At 43.0% G+C, this 21,799-nt stretch overlaps 1 protein-coding gene across 1 annotated transcript in view; it reads right to left on the reverse strand.

Moving 5' to 3' along the window:
- Positions 1–21,799, reverse strand: part of LOC149442190 (histamine H2 receptor-like) — a 192,794-nt gene that overhangs the window by 125,109 nt on the left and 45,886 nt on the right. Inside the window, exon 2 of the mRNA XM_089656416.1 lies at positions 20,363–20,651. Within this exon, the coding sequence (XP_089512542.1) occupies positions 20,363–20,634 (272 nt within the window). The 5' untranslated portion in view covers positions 20,635–20,651. The remainder of the gene's footprint in view (positions 1–20,362; positions 20,652–21,799) is intronic.

Here is a 21,799-nt window from a genome sequence, read left to right on the forward strand (position 1 = left end):
TCTAGAATCATAGTGGAAAGAAGGACAGAGCATGCATCCAGAATGTTTAAGGGACTTTAGCCAATCCCTGGGGAGGTGTGCCCAGTAGGTGGTGGAATGGCCCATAAATAATCTGAGGCCTTGGCAGCAGGGTTCAGTGTTCCTGGATCCAGTCCTGCAAGAGGGTAGACCCCGAGGAAGACACTGATGTCCTAGCTAGGCTAAGTTGGGGGGCCTATTTGCACATTCGCATCCAGGGATCAGGTTGGGTCTGGAGAAGCTCAATGGAGAGAGCCAGGAGGAAGTTGGTAGGAAAGAGTCCAGTTGTCCTATGGTGGTGTGAGTCTGCATCTCCCTCACTAGGAAGGGCCTGGTTGACATCAACAGGAGGCAACTGATGATCCTGTGGCTATGTGAGTAGATGACCCTCAGTGCTGAAGAATATTGACTGTGTATAGCTTTTAACTCTGGAAGGTGTACTAGTCACCATCAGCATAGGGATCCCATGGGGCATTCATTTTTGTGCAGCAAAACCAGAAGTTGAAGAGTCCTCAAGTTGTTCAGTTTTACAGTTTATCAGGGTATCCCATGCTCCCTATCTTTATTCAAGTTCATCACCCACAATACAAAATAAACCCCTAGACTGTTCTTTGGAGGAATTGAAAGAATTCAGAAAATGTGTGTGCCTGGCTGTGTCTGCTCTAAAGAGGAAGTATGGCCAAATTCACCAGCAATTCCTTAGGTGGTACGCTACACAAACAACCATGTACACAGTGGACGGTCAGCTCTTCTGAAGTCGCTGTTCCTCAAGTCACTGATGATTTACTTCAGTGTGTAATTTTATTACAGTTTAGAACCTACCCCCTCACCCCATGCCAATCATAGCCAATCATTTTAGAGCCATGCCCCTATCTGCCAAAGCTCCCTTTCCCTATGGGCTCAAGGGGCCTTCATTAGCAAATGTGATTTGTCCCAGTGCAAATGGCAGCAGCAGGAATTTGCTGTTTCCTGCTGCTGTTTTTGACAGGTGTAAGCAGCTATCTGAAGCCACCAAGCCTGTACACTACCGTAGCCACCCTGTACTTCAGGGAGTGTCTATATTTACTTTTACTAGGTACTAGTTTACCTGGGACAATTACTAGTTTCTCATGTGGTTCCTCTCTGTGTTTTAGAATTGCTGCAGTACCTTACTGGGTGTCACTGGCACTTAGAATTATAGATTTGGGACAAAAGCAAATACTGTGCATTTCTGTCATCTCTGGCTCCCACTAGTACTTTAGTGCAGTGTTGTATGCCTGGAGAGTCTGGAGTGGCCTGGTAAGCTATCTGCCCCTTCCAGGCTGCAGCCTGGGGAGGATATGTACGGAGTCCTATGGGGCCCAATACAAGATCTTTTAAGATCATGCCTGGTTGAGGAGGGTATGCTTTAAAGGAAAAAGAGCCCAAAGGATGCCTGTTGGAGGGGATTGGTGTCTGCCCTTGGAGGGTTCTGGCACTCCCTTGAACTAATGGAGTCTGGAAGCCCTTATTGCTATTGCAAAAATAACCTTCTCTCTCTGTGGAATCAGAGCAATAAAACTACAAATGAGTGGCACCCTTCCATAACTTGTAATCTTCTACTATGGCCATGGATCCAACCTTAGGGAAATGCTGGCTTTCTCCCTGCTGGTAGGAGTCCGCTCCTCTACTGCCATGCAAGAGGGGTGCTATACTAAAGGCTGCTGGTGGCCACAACTATCATGACTGTCTGCAGAGCCAGAAATTATGCTGTGGTGATGACTCCTAGACACATTTGTATCATCATCATCAAAGGTTATCTATAACTTAAGTGAGGAGTTTGGAGAAATGTGACTTTAGGTCAATTATTTGCTCAGCAACAAAAAATTGTGGTTGATCTGAGGTTTTTCAGCTGTTTTTCTTTTACACAATCTTTTTAAATGTCTAAAATGTGGACATGAACTCATAAACTGAACATCTGCTGTCTTATAAGAAGCACCTAAAAATTCCGCCCAAGCACCACCTTTTTTCCAAATTTACCATATTTATTTATTTCAGGTACTTATATAGCGCTGTCAATTTGTGCAGCACTTTACATATATATTGTACATTCACATCAGTCCCTAACCCCCAAGGGATGTACAATCTAAGGTCCCTAACTCACATTCATACATACACACACTAGGGTCAATTTAGACAGGAGCCAATTAACCTACCAGCATGTCTTTGGAGAGTGGGAGGAAACCAGAGGAAACCCATGCAAGCACAGGGAGAACATGCAAACTCCAGGCAGGTGGTGCCATGGTTAGGATTTGAACCAGTGACCCTAGTACTGCCAGGCAGAAATGCTAACCATTTAGCCACTGTACTGCCCACCTTGACTTTCTTCTGAAAAAAATAGTAGTATATGATCTCAATGAGTAAGCCCAAACAGGTGACATGTTTCAGAATTGGGCGATCTTGAGGATGAGATTTGTTGCAGTGGTTTTATGCAGTAAACACCATGGAGACACCATCAGGATGTGCCTGTGTGTTTCTTCTATAATACAAATTGATTACTGTAATGTTTCTGTCTTCTCTATAGCTCTCTGATCTTGCTATAATGTGAAAATTTCACTTTCCTTGAAACCAATCATGAGAAAAAACATGGAAGCCTATAAGAATGCCTGGCTATCTTGCTCCCTGTTCTTCAATACTTTGAGTCACTACTTTGGAATATAAATGCAAATGAAGATCTTTGTTCCATGTCATTCAAAAGATAAGTTGTGGCAAGGTTACAGTGTATTTGTATAAGTAATGACAAAGTGTGGGAGATTTATTAAAACTGGGGCACTCAGAATCTGGTGCAGCTGAACATGGTAACCAATCAGCTTCTAACTTCAGCTTGTTCAATTAAGCTTTGGCAATAAAACCTGGAAGCTGATTGGTTTCTCTGCAGAGTTGTACCAGATTCTGTACTCTCCATTTTTAGTAAGTAACCTCCAGTGTATGTTGGTCCAGGATTCATGGGAGATTGCTGGTGAGACTTGTATGAAAGGCATTAAAACGTTAATGGAAAATAATTTTATTTAATAAAAACTAGGCAAGCATTTTAATATCTGCTTATAGCATATTTAACTTGGACTTATGTGTTGTAACAAGATTGAACAGGTAGGATTGAAACGTATGCCAGTGTGAAGCCACCCCTCTGCGGAGGACTATGGAAAGCTTCATTGGAGAGTGATCTTCCACCACGACAATGCCCCTGCCCATTCCTCTCATCAATCAAGAGCAATATTGTGAGATCATTAGACATCCACCTTACAGTCCTAATTTAGCACCTTCTGACTTTTTTTCCTATTGTGAAAAAAAAAATTTGAAAGGTACCAATTTTGATGTAAAAAAGGCTCAGGACCCTCAGTTCTACCGGGATGGTGTAAATGGCTGGTATCATCGCTTACAGAAGTGTCTTGATGTGGATGGCGCTTACAGTATGTATGGAGATGTAGAAAAATAAAGGTTATTTCTAAAATTCTGTACTTTTGATTCTGTTTTTCCATTAAGTTTTTGAACACCCCCCGTACCTGTGTGAGATGCGCGATTACTAATTCTATTGGAATGTAAACTCTCATGAGTCGGGGCCCCCCCAACCCTCTTTTATAGAATTGTATTGGAACTGTACTGTCTTCTTTTATGTTGTAAAGTGCTGTTCAAAATGTTGGTAGTGAAAAAATCCTGTACAAAAATAATAATTCTACTTAATAGTTATAGATCTCTGCCATTAGTTAGTAAAAAGGGTACCATTCACTTCTCCAGAGAGGAAATCAGTTGGCTGTGGCTTTCCAGGAGATCACTAGGGAATGGGAGCTTTTTTTAGCAACTAGTCCCAGTGATCTACGATCAGTAGTTGGTAACTTTATGTTAGATGGCAGATTTATTTCTCAGACAAGATGAATCAGTAAATTACATTTCATGACCTATCAGTTTCTCTGGAGTGACCACTATATACGAAGTTATACTTTTCTGCCTGGGGGTAGATAGGATTCAGGACGGTAAACTCATTAATTTTCCCTTCCACCAGCCCAACGGCCACTGGTAATAGAAAGGGAATGTATTCTGTCACAAACGCAAGCTGCCAAGGAGAATAACAACTTTATTACAGTAGTTTATGATCCTTGCAATTACTGATACCTCTGAGTGACCAGGATCTGCCATCCTCACGCTGACTTAAATGCAGAAAGTGACTCATGAACGAAAGCGAGAAACATAACCCTTTCCCTGCCTACAATTTTCCATTTTTTAATGTCTTTTGTGCTTAGCAACAAAAAGGATATTAGATGACAAGCTCAACAAAAAATATAAAAAATTCTCAATGATAAGTTCTCTTCTTAAACTTCTCCACGGTCCCTTTTCCATGCTTTCACTGAAGGCTTGTAATCTAGCTTTGAAATGGGTAGTGGTATTGAATAAAAACACCAAAAATGGAGCACTGACCTCATGAAATATATACAGTAGATACTTTTTTTAATATACGGACTGAACACTCAAAAGCATAAAAATGTAAAAAAAATGTATCTATCTGTATCATAATCTTTCTTCCATATCGCATAAAGTCCCACAAGGTCCTTTGCTCCAGAATAGAGTATTATGCCACTCTCTCATACAGTGTGTGTTACTGGGGCGAAGCCCTTTCATCAGAGCCTTAGAGGCTGGTAATGCACACTGCATGAATGATGGAGTAGTGGTGTAGTACCTCTGGAACAATGGATCTTGTGGGACCTCGTGTGATGTGACAGAACAATTATGATAGGGATGGATAAGTTGCTTACCTTTTTATGAATATGAGTGTTTTTAATCCTTATATTAAAAACAAGTACTTATATTCTTATACTTCATGAGGCCAATGTTTTTGGTAGTTTTTGTGAGATTTTAGTGTTCACTTAAGTCCCGAATACCCATATATCCAAACCCAAAAGACAACATGTCCTTCAGGTTTAACAAAAAAAACAAACAAAACAGTTATGATATGATTAAATAAGTTACTTAAATGTTTATGTCTGTGAGAGTATTTTTAATCCTTATATTAAAAAAAGTATCTATATTCTTATACTACACAAGGTCAGTGTGTTTTTTTGGTGGATTGAGAGTGTTCACTTAAAGTGATACTAAACACACACTGTTTAAATTACATTATATCTCTTATGTATGTGAATGGTGACACTGTAATTATTTTATTTTTTTGTTCCACAAAGTTTATTGAGAAAAAGTCAAAACATATAAATGGTATAAATTGTACAATGTAATACAATGTGCCAAAGAGAAATGCGGTAAAACACAAATCGCACATGCCAAACAATAAGAAATATGCAGGCGAACAAAATAATAAAGCCCTCTCGTGTCACCTGTAACAATAATGAAGTTGAACTTGGAAAAAAAAAAAACACGAGAACACAGCAAAAAAAAAAAAAAAAAAAAAAAAAAAAAAAAGGCAAACACCAATCATAATCACCACATAGCATACAAAATATCACCAAACGAGCAGGATCATTTATTTGCACCCCCAGATATCTTTTATCGTCGAGTAGCAGAGTAGGGGGGAAGGGGATAAAGCTAAAGGTGCTGGGCTTCTGGTGCAAGGAAGAAGTAGCGAAAATATAGAAAGCTCGGTGTTATCCAGGAGGAGCAGCAAAGGTACCACTCAAAGGTAGCCAACGCATATGAAAATTACTCCATGGAATGGGAGAGGCACATGTGCAAGTGTAATCCGGGTGTGAGATTAGGTTGCCTATGGACAGCGGAATAAACATAAGTGTAGAGGAAAAAGAAAAAGGGAAAAAATGAAGTGGAGAAGATGTGAAAAACAGCAAAGACAGTAATGGCAGGTACAGGGCACAACGAGGAAGGAGTCGGGAGGAAAGAAAAAACAAAAAATGGTGAGAAGCTGGAAAGCCAAAGAAGAAAAAAAAAAAAAAAAAAAAAAAAAAAAGGGGGGGAAGGGGGGTAAGGGTCAAAGGGGAAGGAGACTAAGGGGGGGGGCGGTATGGATAGACATGTCATATAGGTGGAAGCTCCAAGGACAGAGCTGGTGTGCTCGTCCCCTAGGGGATAGAGACATAAAGCAGACAATCGGGCACCAGGGAAAAGGAGTGTCTCACTACCTGATCAGTGAAAAGGATATAATAGAAAAGTGTCATCGACAGCCTAGCAAGGGTCGAGGAGTCAGTACAATACAGAGTGTAATATAAAGCCACAGGTCTGGCTCAGAGTCAGGTAGAAAGACCCATGAGGGATTGGTATTCGGGGGTCGTTTGGAAGTGGATCCAACACGACCAAGTATGGGAGAATTTAGTCGGGTTATCTTGGGAGGAAGCAATCAGCTCCTCCATCTCTGCAATTCTTCCCAGACGAGTGAACCAATCTTTTATTGAGGGGGGTTGAGTAGATCTCCAAAGCACAGGAAGACAAAGTCTAGCAGCATTAATCATATGCATTGCTAACGATCGGAAGTATAGACGTTTGGGGAGCGGTGTATGGTGGAGGAGAAATTGGGCCGGGGTGAAATCGAGAGGTAAAGTGGACACTGACGAGGTTATACGGTGGACTTCCCGCCAGAAGGGCAGGACGATAGGACAGGACCACCAAATATGGAGAAGGGACCCATCAGGTGCTCCACATCTCCAACAATTATTAGGTAGAGAAGGGTTAAAACGATGAGTTCTGGAAGGGGTAATGTACCAACGGGAAGCTAGCTTGTATCCGTTTTCTTGGGTCGATACATTCAGCGAACATTTGTGGGAGTATGTAAAAATTTGGTCCCAATCTGAGGAAGAAAAATCAATATCAAGGTCTCTCCTCCAAGCTCGGCAAGCGGGGAGCGAGTTAGGATTCCCATCACCGGTGAGAAGGAGGTACATGGATGAGATTAGATGCCGCTGGGGTTCAGCCTTAGAACAAATTGATTCAAAGGGGGTGAGAGGACGAGTCCATTTGTGGCGGTGAGCAGAGGATATGAGAAAATGCCTGATTTGAAGGTAGGCCCAAAAGGGGAAGGTACGATCTTTCATGGTGCTCGCCAAAGAGGAGTAGGATTTCAATTGGCCTTTATGAAAAAAGTGTTCAGCTTTCACCTGGTCATACGGCCAATGTTCCGACAGGAAGGCCTTGTGCATACCCGGAGGGAAGTCCGGGTTTAAGCAAAGGGAGGTTAAAGGGTTGGGGGCATCCGAGATGGAGGCCGACTTGCATGTCAAGCGGAAGATGCGCAAGGTAGGGCCAATCAGTGGATGAGTGAGAAGGGCCTGGGGGGTATGTTTCGTCAAGAGCCACGGGATCGAAGCTATAGGAGAAGGAGAGAAGGAGTTTTCGAGATGCACCCAGTCTTTGGTAGTCGAATGAATATTCCAATCTATAATTCTGAAAAGATGGCAGGCCCAATGATATTGCCTGAGGTCTGGGAGCCCAATCCCACCCCTGGATTTGGGGAGAACCAATTGGCAGAAAGATATGCGCGGACGCTTGTGGTTCCAAAGGAAGAAGGAGCACATTCTCCTACATGAAGCGAAAAAGGCGGGTGGCAATTGGATAGGTAAGGTTTGAAATAAATAGAGGAGGCGGGGGAGAATGTTCATTTTCAATATAGCAGCTTTGCCGAACCAGGAAAAGCATGGTCGATGCCATTTAGTGAGATCTTCCTGAATGGATTTAAGTGCTGGGATAAAGTTTTTTACATAAAGGTCAGAGAGGTCGCACGTAAGCTGAATGCCCAGGTAAGTGAGAGTCTCACTGTCCCATCTAAACGGGAACTGCGATCGGCAAAATGAGACTACATCAGGAGGGAGGGTGACATTGAGGGCGTATGACTTTGAATGGTTGATTCTAAGGTTCGACATGTATTGAAAAAGTGAGAAATCTTTAAGCAAATTGGGCAAGGTGGTCCGAGGTTCCGTTAGAAACAGCAAAATGTCATCCGCATAGGCGGCGAGTTTATACTCTTGAGCCGGTGCGGAAACGCCCTTAATATCTGGGTTGGAACGGAGTTTACGCAGCAGTGGCTCTAATGATAGCACAAAGAGGAGAGGAGAAAGGGGGCAGCCCTGGCGCGTGCCATTGCCGAGAGAGAAATGGTTCGATAAATGGCCATTCACCCGAACCTGTGCCGTGGGTCCAGAATACAGGGTCATGATGAAATTAAGCATGTGTTCTCTCAAACCAATCGCCTGAAGGGTTGCCCTCAAATAATCCCAGGACACTCTGTCAAAGGCCTTCTCAGCGTCCAAAGAGAGAAGGAACCCAGGAGACTTTGATGTGCGAAGCCAATGGATAAGGTTGAGGGCCTTGATAGTATTGTCTCTCGCTTCCCTGCCAGGGATGAAACCCACTTGATCGAGGTTAATCAAAGAAGGGAGTAAGGGGAGGAGACGGTTGGCCAGAATTTTAGCATAAAGTTTCACGTCTACATTCAGAAGGGAGATGGGCCTATAATTGGAAACCAAAGTTGCATCCTTATCTCCTTTGGGTATGACAGTGATGTGCGCTTCTAAAAGGCGATGACACGGCACAGGGAGTGAAGAGAAAGTGTTGAAAGCCGAGAGGAAGGGGATGGACAAGACGGGTAAAAACTCCTTGTAATATACCGCAGACAGGCCATCAGGGCCCGGGCTTTTACCAGACTTCATTTGTTTGACGGCCCGCGACAGTTCCTCTGCCGTGATAGTTTGCTCCAGTTCCAGGGCGGATGTCTCAGAAAGTGCAGAAGGGCTATAAAGATGAAGAAAGTCCGAGATCACCGTGGCTCTGAGTTTGTTGGTTTCAGGTGGGGGACGTTCCGGAGGGAGGTTATATAATGCCTTATAATACTGCTCAAAATGAGAAGCAATGTCAGCATTAGTGGTGGCAAAAGAACCGTCTGGACCCCTGATTTTGTGGATTGTTAAGCTCGACTTTTTCGCTTGAAGGGATCTGGCGAGGAATCGCCCGCTTTTGTTCGCAAACTCATAAAATAATTTTTGAGACAAGACATATCTACGTTTAGCCACCTTACCCAGTTCGGTCAAAAGCTGCGTGCGAGTGTTTGTGAGTTCAGTCAAGGTAGAAGCCGCTTGACTGTGTTTGTGAACTCTTTCCAAAAACTGGATGCGCTCCATAAGTCGTCGCAAATGTGCTTGTCTCTCCCTTTTACGCTTCGTAGCCATGGCTATGAGAATCCCGCGAATTACGCATTTATGTGCCTCCCATTGCGTCAAGGAGGAGGTATCTGAAGTCTGGTTGGTCGCGAAGTAATCTACCAATTGGGAGCGGATCTCGGCTTCGTGTGTTGGGTCGGAAAGAAGAGATGCGTCCAATCTCCAAATCTTAGAGCGGGAGTGTTTTTCAGGAAAACGCAACGTCATGGTTATGGGATGGTGATCCGATAGGACCATTGGTTCAATGGAGGTGTCATGAAGAAACGGCAGATCCACTTGCGAGAGAAAAATGTAGTCAATTCTGGAGTACTTATTGTGTGGAGGAGAAAAGAACGTATAATCTTTAACGTTCGGGTGTAGGATTCGCCAAGAATCGTGAAGTTGTAAATCCTGGAGTTGTATGCGGATCTGTCTTAGGGATTTGTATGGTAAAAATGAACTGCCCGAGGAAGAATCCAATAAGGGGCATAAAGGGACATTAAGGTCTCCCCCCAAGATCAGTACACCCGACTGAAAAGAAGAAAGAGAGGTGGAGATTGAGCGGAAGAAGGGAACCTGCTTGGTATTGGGCGCATATAAATTTGCCAGTGTAATGGGTCTGTTGGCAAAAGTGCCTTTTAGAAACAGGAACCTACCTTCTGAGTCAGGGAGCAACTCCGTTATAGTTAAAGGGAGATGTTTTGCAATCAAGATGGCGACACCTTTTGATTTGGCATGAGGGTTAGGGGCATGATAGACTGTCGGATAACGTGAGTTAAAGAGCTTGGGAATGACATCCTGTCTAAAATGCGTTTCCTGAAGGAAAACGATATCCGCTCTTTGTTTAGATAGATAGGAGAGCAGAATGGAGCGTTTTTCAGGTGTGTTCAAACCCTTCACATTAAGAGATAGAACTTTCAGTGACAAGTGTCCTGACAACGATTTGGGAGAAGACATGTCCAAAGAGGAGTGTGAAAGCAACCTAAAAAAAGGGAACACGGGGTACTAAAAGGATGGGAATAGGATTGGGGGGGGGGGGAGAGAAGAAAAAAAAAAAAAAAAAAAAATTAAAGAGATAAATGAAAGAAAAACAAAATAAAATAAAAGAAAAGAGAAATAAGAAAGGGGAAAGGAGGAGAGTAGACACAGGTACGAAAAAAAAAAAAAAAAAAAAAAACACAGAACTACCAGCGGGAGGAGTAGACCAGCTAATCCGCCTAGATATATAAGAAAAAAGGAGAAGAGAAAGGAAGAGAAGATGGGGGGGGGGGGGTTAAGGGGTAACAGAAAAGAGAAAGGAGGGAGTAAAAACAGCCGGCAAGAGTCAGTAAAAGCTCTCCGAGCTTACTGTGTGGGGAACGCAGTGGGCCGAAATCCAAAGTAAAAAAAGAGGCCCGCCGTACGGAAGACCTTAAAAAGTGCAGGGAATGGAGAGGTAGGGCGAGGATAGGGCATGCACAGAGAGGGACTACACCCAGCCGGCGAGGGAGATGTATCAACCCTCACCTGGTAGGACGTATGGCTCAGGATTTAGCGAGAAATTGGGGTCAAGAACAGAACGGTAGCCTGCGCTAGGAGGGAAGTGAGGGAAGTGAGACAGGCAACAAGCCATATCAATGTTTGGGAGATACCCATATGAACAAAGCACTACGTAGGAATTCTAAAGCGGAAATATAGTGTCACGAGTATACCGTGGTGGAACTACTAGGAATGTCGTCCTCAAAGGTATGGCTTCATAGAACGGTCAGACCGCCCTCTCCTCAGGGAGAGAACAGGCAGTGTCGCACAACACATGAAGTCACAAAATATTGGCAGAGGAACAGAAAGGCATAACATGTGCAGAAAAAAAACATACAGCTCAAATATCGCATATCAAAAAAACACAATATACTAAATTGAGAACAACTAATATGACAGAACGACCCCCCCCGGCCTGGACTCTCAAGGTACTCCTGGACCCGAGCAGCACCTCATATCAGATAGGAGGAAATGCGTGGGGAGGGAAGAAGAAGGCACAGGCAGAGTACCTACATTGGAGCCTCATCAGAAGTACTCATTAGTATTCAGAAGGTGAAAAAGGATATAGAGCGGGATGGGAGAGACCGATTTCTGCAAGGAGTCTCCATCCGGAGAGCTCATTGAGGTGATGCTCGTTCACAGGTGCACAGCAACAATGTGAAGGTTAAAAAAAAAATAAAAATAAAAATAAAAATAAATAAATAAATAAATTATAAGCAAAGGTTTTCCCCCCCCCCCCCACCCCTCCCAATCCAAACTCAGCAACCCGCTCATCAGAGTACGTGAAAAAGGATAATTGGTGCTGAGGAACTCTCTTCATCCTCTCCCAACTCGGTCTTCTGGAAACGGTGCAAGGCGAGATGAATACGATGCGTGTGGGGGGACCTAAAGTCCTTCATTGGCGAACTCGATATCCTCGGAGGTCCCCAGGATAGGCTCGGAGTCAGCTGTGCAGGAGATGGAAGAGGATCGGAGCCCTCCGGAGTCCACCCGGGGTCTCTAGATGGCAATAGACCTATCAGAGGTGTCATGGAGGAGGTTAGGCACTAAATTGGTTGTAGATCCGATATTCCCGTTGCGAAGCGACAGCGGTGGTGCAGAAAATGGGCGGGTAGAAGGGAGGAACTTATAGGAATATTCTGTGCCAAACAATCATTAAGGGTCAAGAATCGTAGGGATGAGATCTTAGTGGCCCCAGATGCATAGGGCTGCCTGTGTGCAAGAGTACCAATGAGTCCAGTCCAGATCATGTGGAGGGAAGATCCCAGGATGATAGATCAGAAAGCTCCATAAGTAAGGCGAAATGGGACAAGGAATTTGCAGACAAAGTCCGAAGAGTGGCTGAACGGATCGTGAGTAATGAAACCAGCGGTAGCGCACAGTAAATTAAGGAAATCAGGACAGAATGTAGAGAAGGGTCTCTAAGCCTCATGACGAGGCCTGCGATGAGCAGGAGAGGCCGTCGGGCTGGTTATGCTGGTAGAGCCACCGGCTGGAAGTCTCGGCGGGGTTGCGGGAATCAATCGGCGTCGGCGAGAGCCAGAGCCCTGCCATTCCATCTCACTTGGCGTCGGTCTGGATTCCGGAACACCTGGGAGACGCATATTGCTATACCAATCGGGGAGGTCGATTAGTGGGATATCTAGGGAAGTGCAGAAATTAGGCAGATCCTCCGGAACTCGCAGGTAGGCTGTGCGCCCCTGCGCCTGTGCGGAAAGACAAAATGGGAAACGCCACCTATATGGTATGTTATGTGAACGGAGTGCATCCAATAGGGGGCGAAGTTCCCGTCTTTGTTGCAGAGTAATATTGGAGAGATCCTGGAATAAATGTATTTCAGACCCCTGATATAAGAGGCGCCTTCTGTCCCTGGCGCGCCTGAGGATGTCCTCTTTTAGTGGGAAGCTGACTAGGCAACATATTACATCTCTTGGGGGATCAGAATCTCTGCCCCTGGGACGGAGTGCTCTGTGTGCTCGTTCCAACTCTATAGGCGTGGCCGGTGGGCGACCCAGTAGGTCATTAAAGATCGCCACAACCGTTGTAGAGATGTCGTTCGGTTCCACAGATTCTGGCAAACCACGGAGTCTAATGTTATGTCTGCGTCCACGGTTATCCAAATCCTCTATTTGTCTGTAGAATTCACGGATATGCGATGCGTGTGAGACTGTTGTCTGCTGTATTTCTGCTATGGCGTCTGTATTATTGCGGCTAGCAAGTTCCACTCCCTCCAGCCTTGTGCCTAAGGAAAGTAAATCCTCTCGCAGGTCACTGAGGGCGGTGGTGAGTGTGACTTTAATATCTGCAGCCACCGCCTGAAGATCTCTGAGGGATAATGCCTGGGAGTCAGAGGAGAGGTCATGCTGCGGGACTGTGTCAGTGACATGCTCAGTGTCACTGCTTTGAACACAGGCTGCCGTGGAGGAGGAAGGAGGGGGGGGGAGAGGGGGAAGCTGCTTGGGCCCTGTCCCTCTGTTGGGAGCGGAACAGCTCCTGTATATGCCGCGATTGCGGCTGATTAGGGACCCGTGGGGAACGGGAACGGGAACCGGGTGTGTTCCGGTCCGATTTCCCCATGGTCATGTGCCCCTGCCTCACCCGATCCTCCGTGCAGAAGAAGGAGAAGTCCTCGGCCGGCGGGAGCTCCTGGCTTAAGCGGCCATTCCGGATCGTGGCAGACCACGCCCCCCAACACTGTAATTATTTTAATAAAAAAAGTACCTTATCCTAATCAATATAGATCTATCACATGACCCAGCTCTTTCCCAGCCTGTATGCAGGGAAACAGTGGCAGGAGGAGCTTCTAGTCCTCTGCTGGTGGTCACTTGTTCAAAATAAAAAACAGCCTTTTGGATATGAGGCAAAAATATATATTTCATATCTATAAACTGTTTTCAATTATCATACAAATATATATTTGAAATCAAATCTTTATTAATTTTGACAATAACATGGTGTGAGCATATTTTTGACCACTTCAGCCTGTGTCTTAGAAGATGTAATATCCCACCACCATTGTGTTTAGCTGATTAATGGGCATGGAGGAGGAGGGAGGGAGTGGGCTGTCATTTACCACTGTGTAAACGTCCACATGTGTGACTCTATATCCACATGGGCTGCTCAGATATCATAAAGAGGAAAAGCTCAGCAGAGAAACGGGGGAGGGAGAGAACAGCAGGATTAACCAGGTTTTTGCAGAATACAGAAAAATATCCCATAGCGACTGATTGAGTATGAACAGCATGTTGTACAGCATTTATTGATAGTTTTTATTGTGGGTTTAATGACATTTTAAGTCCCAAATACCAACATATTTAAACCCAAGGCAACTTGTCCTTCAATTTGAACCAAAAACGAAATAAAACAATAATGATATGGATCAGGGGCGGACTGACCATTTGGAAACTTGGGTACTGCCCGAGGTCAGTAGGGGGCCCCTTGAGATGCCCCTGGTACCTTTTTCATAGGCTTTTTTGAGTTTGGACAAGAACACAGGGGCCCCATGATCCCCTATTGCCCGGGGGCCCCATGAGTTGTCAGTCCGCCCCTGATATGGATGGATATCTTACTTACAGTTTTATGCTTGTGAATGGTTTTTATCCTTATATTAAAAAAGTATCTATATTTGTATACTTAATTGTATACTTAATGAAGCCCAGTATTGTTTGGTGTTTGTTTGAGATTTGACTGTTCAGTTATGTCACGAATACCCACATATACAAACTCAAAAGACAACATGTCCTTCAAGATTAATCAAAAAAATCAAAGAAGCACCTTGCATCCTTAGAAGCATAAACTCTACTTAATAGAGAAAAAAGGCAAACAAAGTAGCTGTGGCCTTGTTTTCTTCAGGAAGGACTCAAATTACTTTCTGATCCCCAATCAGATAAATCATTAGATCAACATTCTTCAGGAAAGTGTATTTAGAGACAGTTCAAGTTGCTTGCTTAGAAACAATTACTGAGTACACAGTAGCTTGGCGGCCAGTGGGAAGAATACCACTTACAGATGCAAAAATGATCAGTGGTGTCAGTGATTACATACAGTATCTATGAGGCAGAAATTGCTCATTTGGATTTGGCGACCCCCCTCTGAGGATGTGCTTGAGCACGATACGCATCAGGAGGAGCCACACCATGCCGTGACGTCAGGCCACTGGAGCACCGTGGAGCTCCGGCGGCCATCTTACTACACCAGACGGTCAGTTTCACAGATCATTGTCTGCAACTACCTACTATGTTATTGTTTTACCTGGATGCATCACAATAAAGCCTTTATAAATTACTACACTATGGAAGTGTCCTTGTCATCCCCTGGGGGAGTGCTTTAGTTCACAGATACGTTCCCGGGACGGATTGCTACTTCACAGTGGAACCCAGCTCACCTAGAGGGATAACACCTACCAGGAGCACACAGGGGGATCCCTAGTAGAAGTGGACTACCAGCCCCATACCAAATAGGAGGAGGACCATCCACCATCAGATGACATCTGAGTCTTTTATATACAAAAACGCATTAAATATGCGCGTCCGGTGAGTGCGCATTACTTTATCACACGGATACCGGACTCTCATGTCACCTGAGCACTTTAATTATTCATACTAATTTCCAGGACTATTCTTTTGCTTTGTATACATTTGTTTGGGATTAACCTCCATTCCAATATATATATATTTGTTTCTTATATATATTGTTGATTTTAGGGTGATATTGGTACCTTTTTTTGTGCATTGCAGCTTGTTATCTATATATATACTTAGGCACTTGTACTACTTTCCGCATACAGAAATTGCTCATTGCTCAAGGAACCCCTAGCAACCTCGGTCTTCTGTACCCAGTAGTCAAAAATCTTGAAAAGCTTGGTTTTTAGAAGCTTTTTTTGCATTTCAGAAGCAAATTTTATAGTCATCTCCAGATGATACTTAGTTTCTTCTAAATGAAAGTGACCAATAAAAGGATTCCCTAAACACTCTAAATGTCTCATATTCTACACTTTCTTAGCAGCTAAAAAAATAGTCACCAGATGCTGGAAATCACCATCAATTAATTTAACATTGAGAAGACACACAGCCGCACTGTGTGAGTTGACGAAGCCCATTTGGGGGAAATGAGTCAGAGTGGGTGAAATACAGACAGGGACTGTCCTTTTGGCTTTGTGGAAAAAAGTTGTTGTATTATGTGACGTCACCGGAGTGCGGCTGTGTGTCTTCTCTACGCTGTATTCAAATCACGGAAGGCTCCCTTTCAGTCCAAGACTCGATTTCCAAGAGGTTATAGGAGCACAGCTTTAGAACGAAAGGCAATCACTTATCTAACAAATACCTAAAACAAAACAATCATGAATTATGATTCATTAAAAAATTACGTATTTTACATAACAAATTACCAGAGTTTGGGAAAATTTGGGCCCCCTGGATTCAATATCTTCTTCAATGAATCCTATATTTTGTTTTTCCTCTTATTGGACCCCTTTTCCCTTTTCTTTTTCCTTAACCTCCCTGGCGGTATTCCCGAGTGTAGCTCGGGGTAAAGTTTCAGCACCACAAGTGGCAACCCCGAGCTACACTCAGGAATACACTGCAGCGCTGCTCCGGGATCCCTCGATCACTTACCTTGTCCTGCGCTCACGCGATGTCCCTCTTGCAGCGTCCCCGGCAATGTCCTCCAGCTGATGCCAGCATCTGTCTTCCGGGTTCCGTTCCCTGCGACGTCAGGACGTACGGGGACGGAACTGACGGAAAATTTGAAAATTTTAAATGTGACATTCACTAAATACACTAAAATCACATAGTATAACATTACTGTACCAAACCATTTCACATACATTTTGTCCCGAGTGCTTTGTCCTGTGCCCTGCCTGCATTTTTACTGTTCTTTCTGCCTGGAAACTGAGAAACGTCCATGGCATCCAAAAAGCGTCCCTTTAGGTCAAAAGCGGTTTTAGACCGGCTAGAGAACAGCGATAGTAAATCAGAACCACTTGCAGAATTGAGTGATAATGATTCGTGGGGAAATTCGTCATCAGACACTGAAAACGATTCTGCGACTTTGCTCAGTGATGTGCGAACTTGGCGCTATATTTCAAACTTCAGTGTTTTTGGTTTGATTATATTATTGAATTAAATCTATTATATTATTTTTTTTTATGATTATTTATTAAATTATAATTTATTATTTCGTGTTTAAAATTTTATCATACCCGGGATGTTTACTAGACTCTTGTTCTGACAGATTTCAGTGAGTTATTGCTAAAAATTACAGGCCTATAATAAAAAACAACATATTTCCATGCAAAAAAATGTACCGCTTTGAGCACAGAAATACTGACATAATCAGACCGCTAGGAAGGTTAAGCTGGTATTAAACCCAAAAACAAATATGTAACATATTGTAGCTGGCGGCTTAGATGTGGCGGCTGCATTTGTTTTCTTTTATTTATATTTTCTACTCCTCTATTTTCATCTGGTAATCCAGGCAGTAACATACTTTCTATCTTATGGTTGGTTCATGCTAGAACATGCGTGTGCTTTTGTGTGTCCTGGTGTTGACAGCTGATTGGCTTCAATGGGCTGCTAAATGCACAGGAACGAGCAAAAGGTAGTGCAAGTGCTACTTTCAAGATTGTGTCACACCAAAAGGACATGGTACTGTGGTGCCATGCGGTTTGGTGGCTGCAAATGCACCACATTTGCTAGATGCATTTGTGGTGCAATTACAAATTAGTGACACCTGTGCAGGTCTAGCAAGGGCAGCACATTTTCTGTATGGTGTCGGAAAGCACGGTACATGGGCAGCACAGTGGCTAAATGGTTACCACTTCTGCTTAGCAGCACTAGGGGTTGTTGGTTCGAATCCCAACCACAGCACTACCTGCCTGGAGTTTGCATATTCTCCCTGTGCCTGCGTGGGTTTCCTCCGGGTATTTCAGTTTCCTCCCACACTCCAAAGACATGATAGTAGGGTAATTGGCTCCTGACTAAATTGGTCCTAGTATGTGTATGTATGAATGTGAGTTAGGGATCTTAAATTGTAAACACCTTTAGGGCAGGGACTATTGTGAATGTACAATATATACCATATGTAAAGTGCTGCATAAATTGATAGCAATATATAAGTTCCTGCAAAAAAAAAACAGAAATATGGCATTCTATAGTGTGAACCAGCCCTTAAGTTGTGTGCTCTCTGGATGGTGGAGTCTTGGGAGACATTTTTGGGCAGCAGCATTGTTAAAGCGGAGTTCCACCTAAATAAAATAAAAGTCAGCAGCTACAAAAACTGTACCTGCTGACTTTTAAAATACAGTCATTTCCCTGTCCTTCGGTCCAGCAATGTCTTCACCACTGCTGGTTTCATCGGCCGTCTTCTCTCTTTGGTGCCGGGATCTTCACAGCCGGGTGTGGCTTCACAGCCGGGTGCCCACTGCACATGCACGAGAAGCCCTGCGCTTTGTGAATGACCCCACAGTCTTCTGGGACCTGTCTCGGGTACCCGCTCCCCAAAGGTGCCAATCCTTAACACAGACTTAAAGCGGAACTTCCCTTTTTGGGTGGAGCTCTGTTTTAATCTGGGGAGAGGGTAGTGTTAATGCATTAGCAGATTTACGGTAGATGGACTTGACTAACGAATTAAAGCTGAACTTCAGCTAATACTTTTTAGGCAGTTACAGTTTTGTTTTCCTTTTGGGATAAAGGTGTTAGATAAATGAATAAAAAATGATCATTGCAAGCACCCTATTCAGTGTTAATTGGTTTGTCCCAAACCTCTGTCACTTTTGCTGGACAGCTTGATCTGTTAAAGGAAGTTAGAAATAACAGATTTACTGGCATTATCACCAGGTGAAAATAAATTAGGGAAAAAAAGAACACTAATGCAGCCACCACATCTTTAGATAGATAATTTGCAAATTAATGATGTGACTCTTCTCTAAGTCATTCAGAAGGGAAGGGTGTGCCCCTCTTCCAGGTTTTTGGGAAGGGAGAAGTATGCCCCTTCTCTAAGTCATTTGGGGCAAAGGGTGAGTCGTTTGGAAGGAAACGGTGTTCATATCCTTCAAGTCATTTGAGGGGAGGATATCTTCCTTTGAGTCATTAGGGATGAGCAGTTCGTCTCTTCTCTAAGTCATTCAGTAATTTGTAGAATCTGATCTCATGATATTCAAGTTTGCTTCAGAGTAACAACCCTTAAAGTGCAAGTACACCAAAAAACAAAGTTTTAGTTTATTGCCATATATGTAGGTTTTAACTTTTACCGCTATTTGATTTACAGTTTTTCTTTTGCTAAAAAATTATTATCCTTTCAGCTCTTGCACTTTTTTTGTAACCTCCCTAGCGGTCTGATTATGTCCATATTTTTGTGCTCAAAGCGGTACATTTTTTTTACATGGTAATATGTCCTTTTTTTATTTTAGGCCTGTAATTTTTAGGAATAACTCACTGAAATCTGTCCGAACAAGAGTCTAGTAAACATTCCGGGTATGATAAAATTTGAAACACGAAATCATAATTTAATAAATAATCATACAAAATAATAATAAAATAATAAATTTAATTCAATAATGTAAACAAACCAAAAACACTGAAATTTGAAATAAAGCGCCAAGTTCGCATATCACTGAGCAAAGTCTCAAAATCGTTTTCAGTGTCTGATGACGAATTTCCCCACGAATCATTATCACTCAATTCTGCAAGTGGTTCTGATTTACTATCGCTGTTCTCTAGCTGGTCTAAAACCGCTTTTGACTAAAAGGGACACTTTTTGGACGCCATGGACGTTTCTCAGTTTCCAGGCAGAAAGAACAGTAAAAATGCAGGCAGGGCACAGGACAAAGCACTAGGGACAAAATGTATGTGAAATGGTTTGATACAGTAATGTTTTACTATGTGATTTTAGTGCATTTAGTGAATGTCACATTTAAAATTTTCAAATTTCCCGCCAGTTCTGTCCCTGTATGTCCTGACGTCGCAGGGAACAGAACCCGGAAGACAGATGCCGGCATCAGCTGGAGGACAGTGCCGGGGACACTGCAGGGGGGACATCGCAGGAGCGCAGGACAAGGTAAGTGAAGAACAGATCCCGGAGCAACGCTGCAGTATATTCCCAAGTGTAGATCAGGGTTACCGCTTGTGGTGCTGAAACTTTACCCCGAGCTACACTCGGGAATACTGCCAGGGAGGTTAAGGAACAACACCCCTGTACTTACTGCCTTACAATGCTGTGGTTTTGTTGTCACTCTACTCCGCTGTGGCTGCCTTGCCTGCAAACCTATTCTGCTAATAGGAGGAGGGGGTAGACTTGGGGATGAGAGAGTGACATCATCAAAGGGAACACACTCACCATAGTCAGCACACAAAACAGCTCAGAATGCAGTCATGTGAGTTCTAAAGTACCCCCCCCAAAAAAAAAAAATAAAAAACAAAGCAAATCTTTTTAATGTTGAAGATTGCCTTATTTCTGTGTTTTTGATATTTCACATTTCAGGTTCACATTTGCTTTAAGAGCCTTGGGACACCTGCGGATCTTGCTTAGAGCTGCCTGCAGGGGTAAATATAAAATGTTCACATAATCTTTATTAATGACTTTTTAAAGAAATACAGAAATTATATTTTGATTCCTGAACTTTGAACATTCACTTTGAATTTTTCTGTGCTTTTGAAAAATGCAAAAGACTCATAAGTCTCTTTTTATTACATAAACTAGAAAAGCAGACAGAATAATAAAGATATCCTTACCTAAAAGGCATCACCAGACAAGCCACCAGAAGGTCAGCCATCGCAAGCGACATAATGAACATATATGTTACAGTTCTCAGTCTCTTCTCCACTGCGGGGCAGATAAAAACCACAGTATTCCCCAGGAAGGTGACCAAATCGATCACCGTCAGTAATAACCCAACCACCACCTGCTGCGGTGCAATTTCTATGCTCTTATTCCCATCCTGTCTCATTAGCGAGGAGGCAATGGAGAAGTTGGAGAGCGCCGACACATTTTTGTCCATCGGCATTTTTCAGCTCTTGTGACCTGCAAGACAAAGAGTTAAAAGAGGTTGGCTCACAGGAAGGAGAAGATCTATGAGCGGTGCTGTACTAAGAACTGGAAGAGTATCTCATGAGAGATGGTTAATTGGAAATTACAGTGGATGATCATATAAAGCTTCGTGTTCTGCGTGAAGAGAATAACAAGAAACATACAAATGGGAAAAGGCAGAACGACGGTCCTGTGTATCAAAAGTCATTTCAGAACTGGGAATTCCACTTTATATGACCGAGATTCAAAGTAACAAATAGTAACAAAACCTTGCAACGTAATATTGGAAAAGTAGAGCAACTTTACAAGTTGCATTAAATCCCCACCCAACTCCCCCTTTATTCCCTTTTATCATTCAGTTCCTGATCTTTAGTATATCAGTAAAACTGGATAAATATACCAAATGATACTGTCTGATACCCAAACCCTTGGTTTGATTTGTTTTTATTTTTTTTTTGTTTTGTTTTTTCATTTGTATTCGTGTTGAAAGATTTGCAATAAAATTTTGGGGTTTAGTGATTTTTTGTAGTTAGTGATGGAATATTTTAATATGCAATGAACTTTGTCTTGGGGTATGTATGTACAGCTTTATATTAGTTTGAGCATTATGTTGTCATTTTTAAATCAAGATAATGTTATTGAAACAAATAAAAAAGGTGCATACTGGAACTGTAATTTGCAAAATAGTACACACTTTCATTTACAAATGCAGTGTACATAAATGGTGGATCACATACAGGTACAGACTAGTAGGCACCATGACTGCATTTAACAAGGAAATCCAAAAAGTGTAAAATTCTAGAGGCCAATATAACCATAATAATGAGGCTATAGAAGAATTACTTTGATACCACATGGTATCAAGACTGTAATCACACTCACTGGCCACTTTATTAAGTACACCTTGCTAGTACCAAGAAAATATCCCCCCACACCATTACACTACCAGCCTGAACCAATGATACAAGGCAGGATGGATCCATGCATTCATGTTTTTAACACCAAATTCTGATCCTACTATCTGAATGTCACAGCAACCAGTCTGTCCATTCTCCTCTGATCTCTGACATCAACAAGGCATTTTCATCCACACAACTGTCACTCGCTGGATATTTTCTCTTTTTTGGACCATTCTCTGTAAA

The sequence above is a fragment of the Staurois parvus genome, unplaced genomic scaffold (genome assembly GCF_062004578.1).
Source record: "Staurois parvus isolate SC_StPar_1 unplaced genomic scaffold, SC_StPar_1.0 ptg000903l, whole genome shotgun sequence".
In the NCBI taxonomy this organism is placed as follows: Eukaryota; Metazoa; Chordata; class Amphibia; order Anura; family Ranidae; genus Staurois; species Staurois parvus.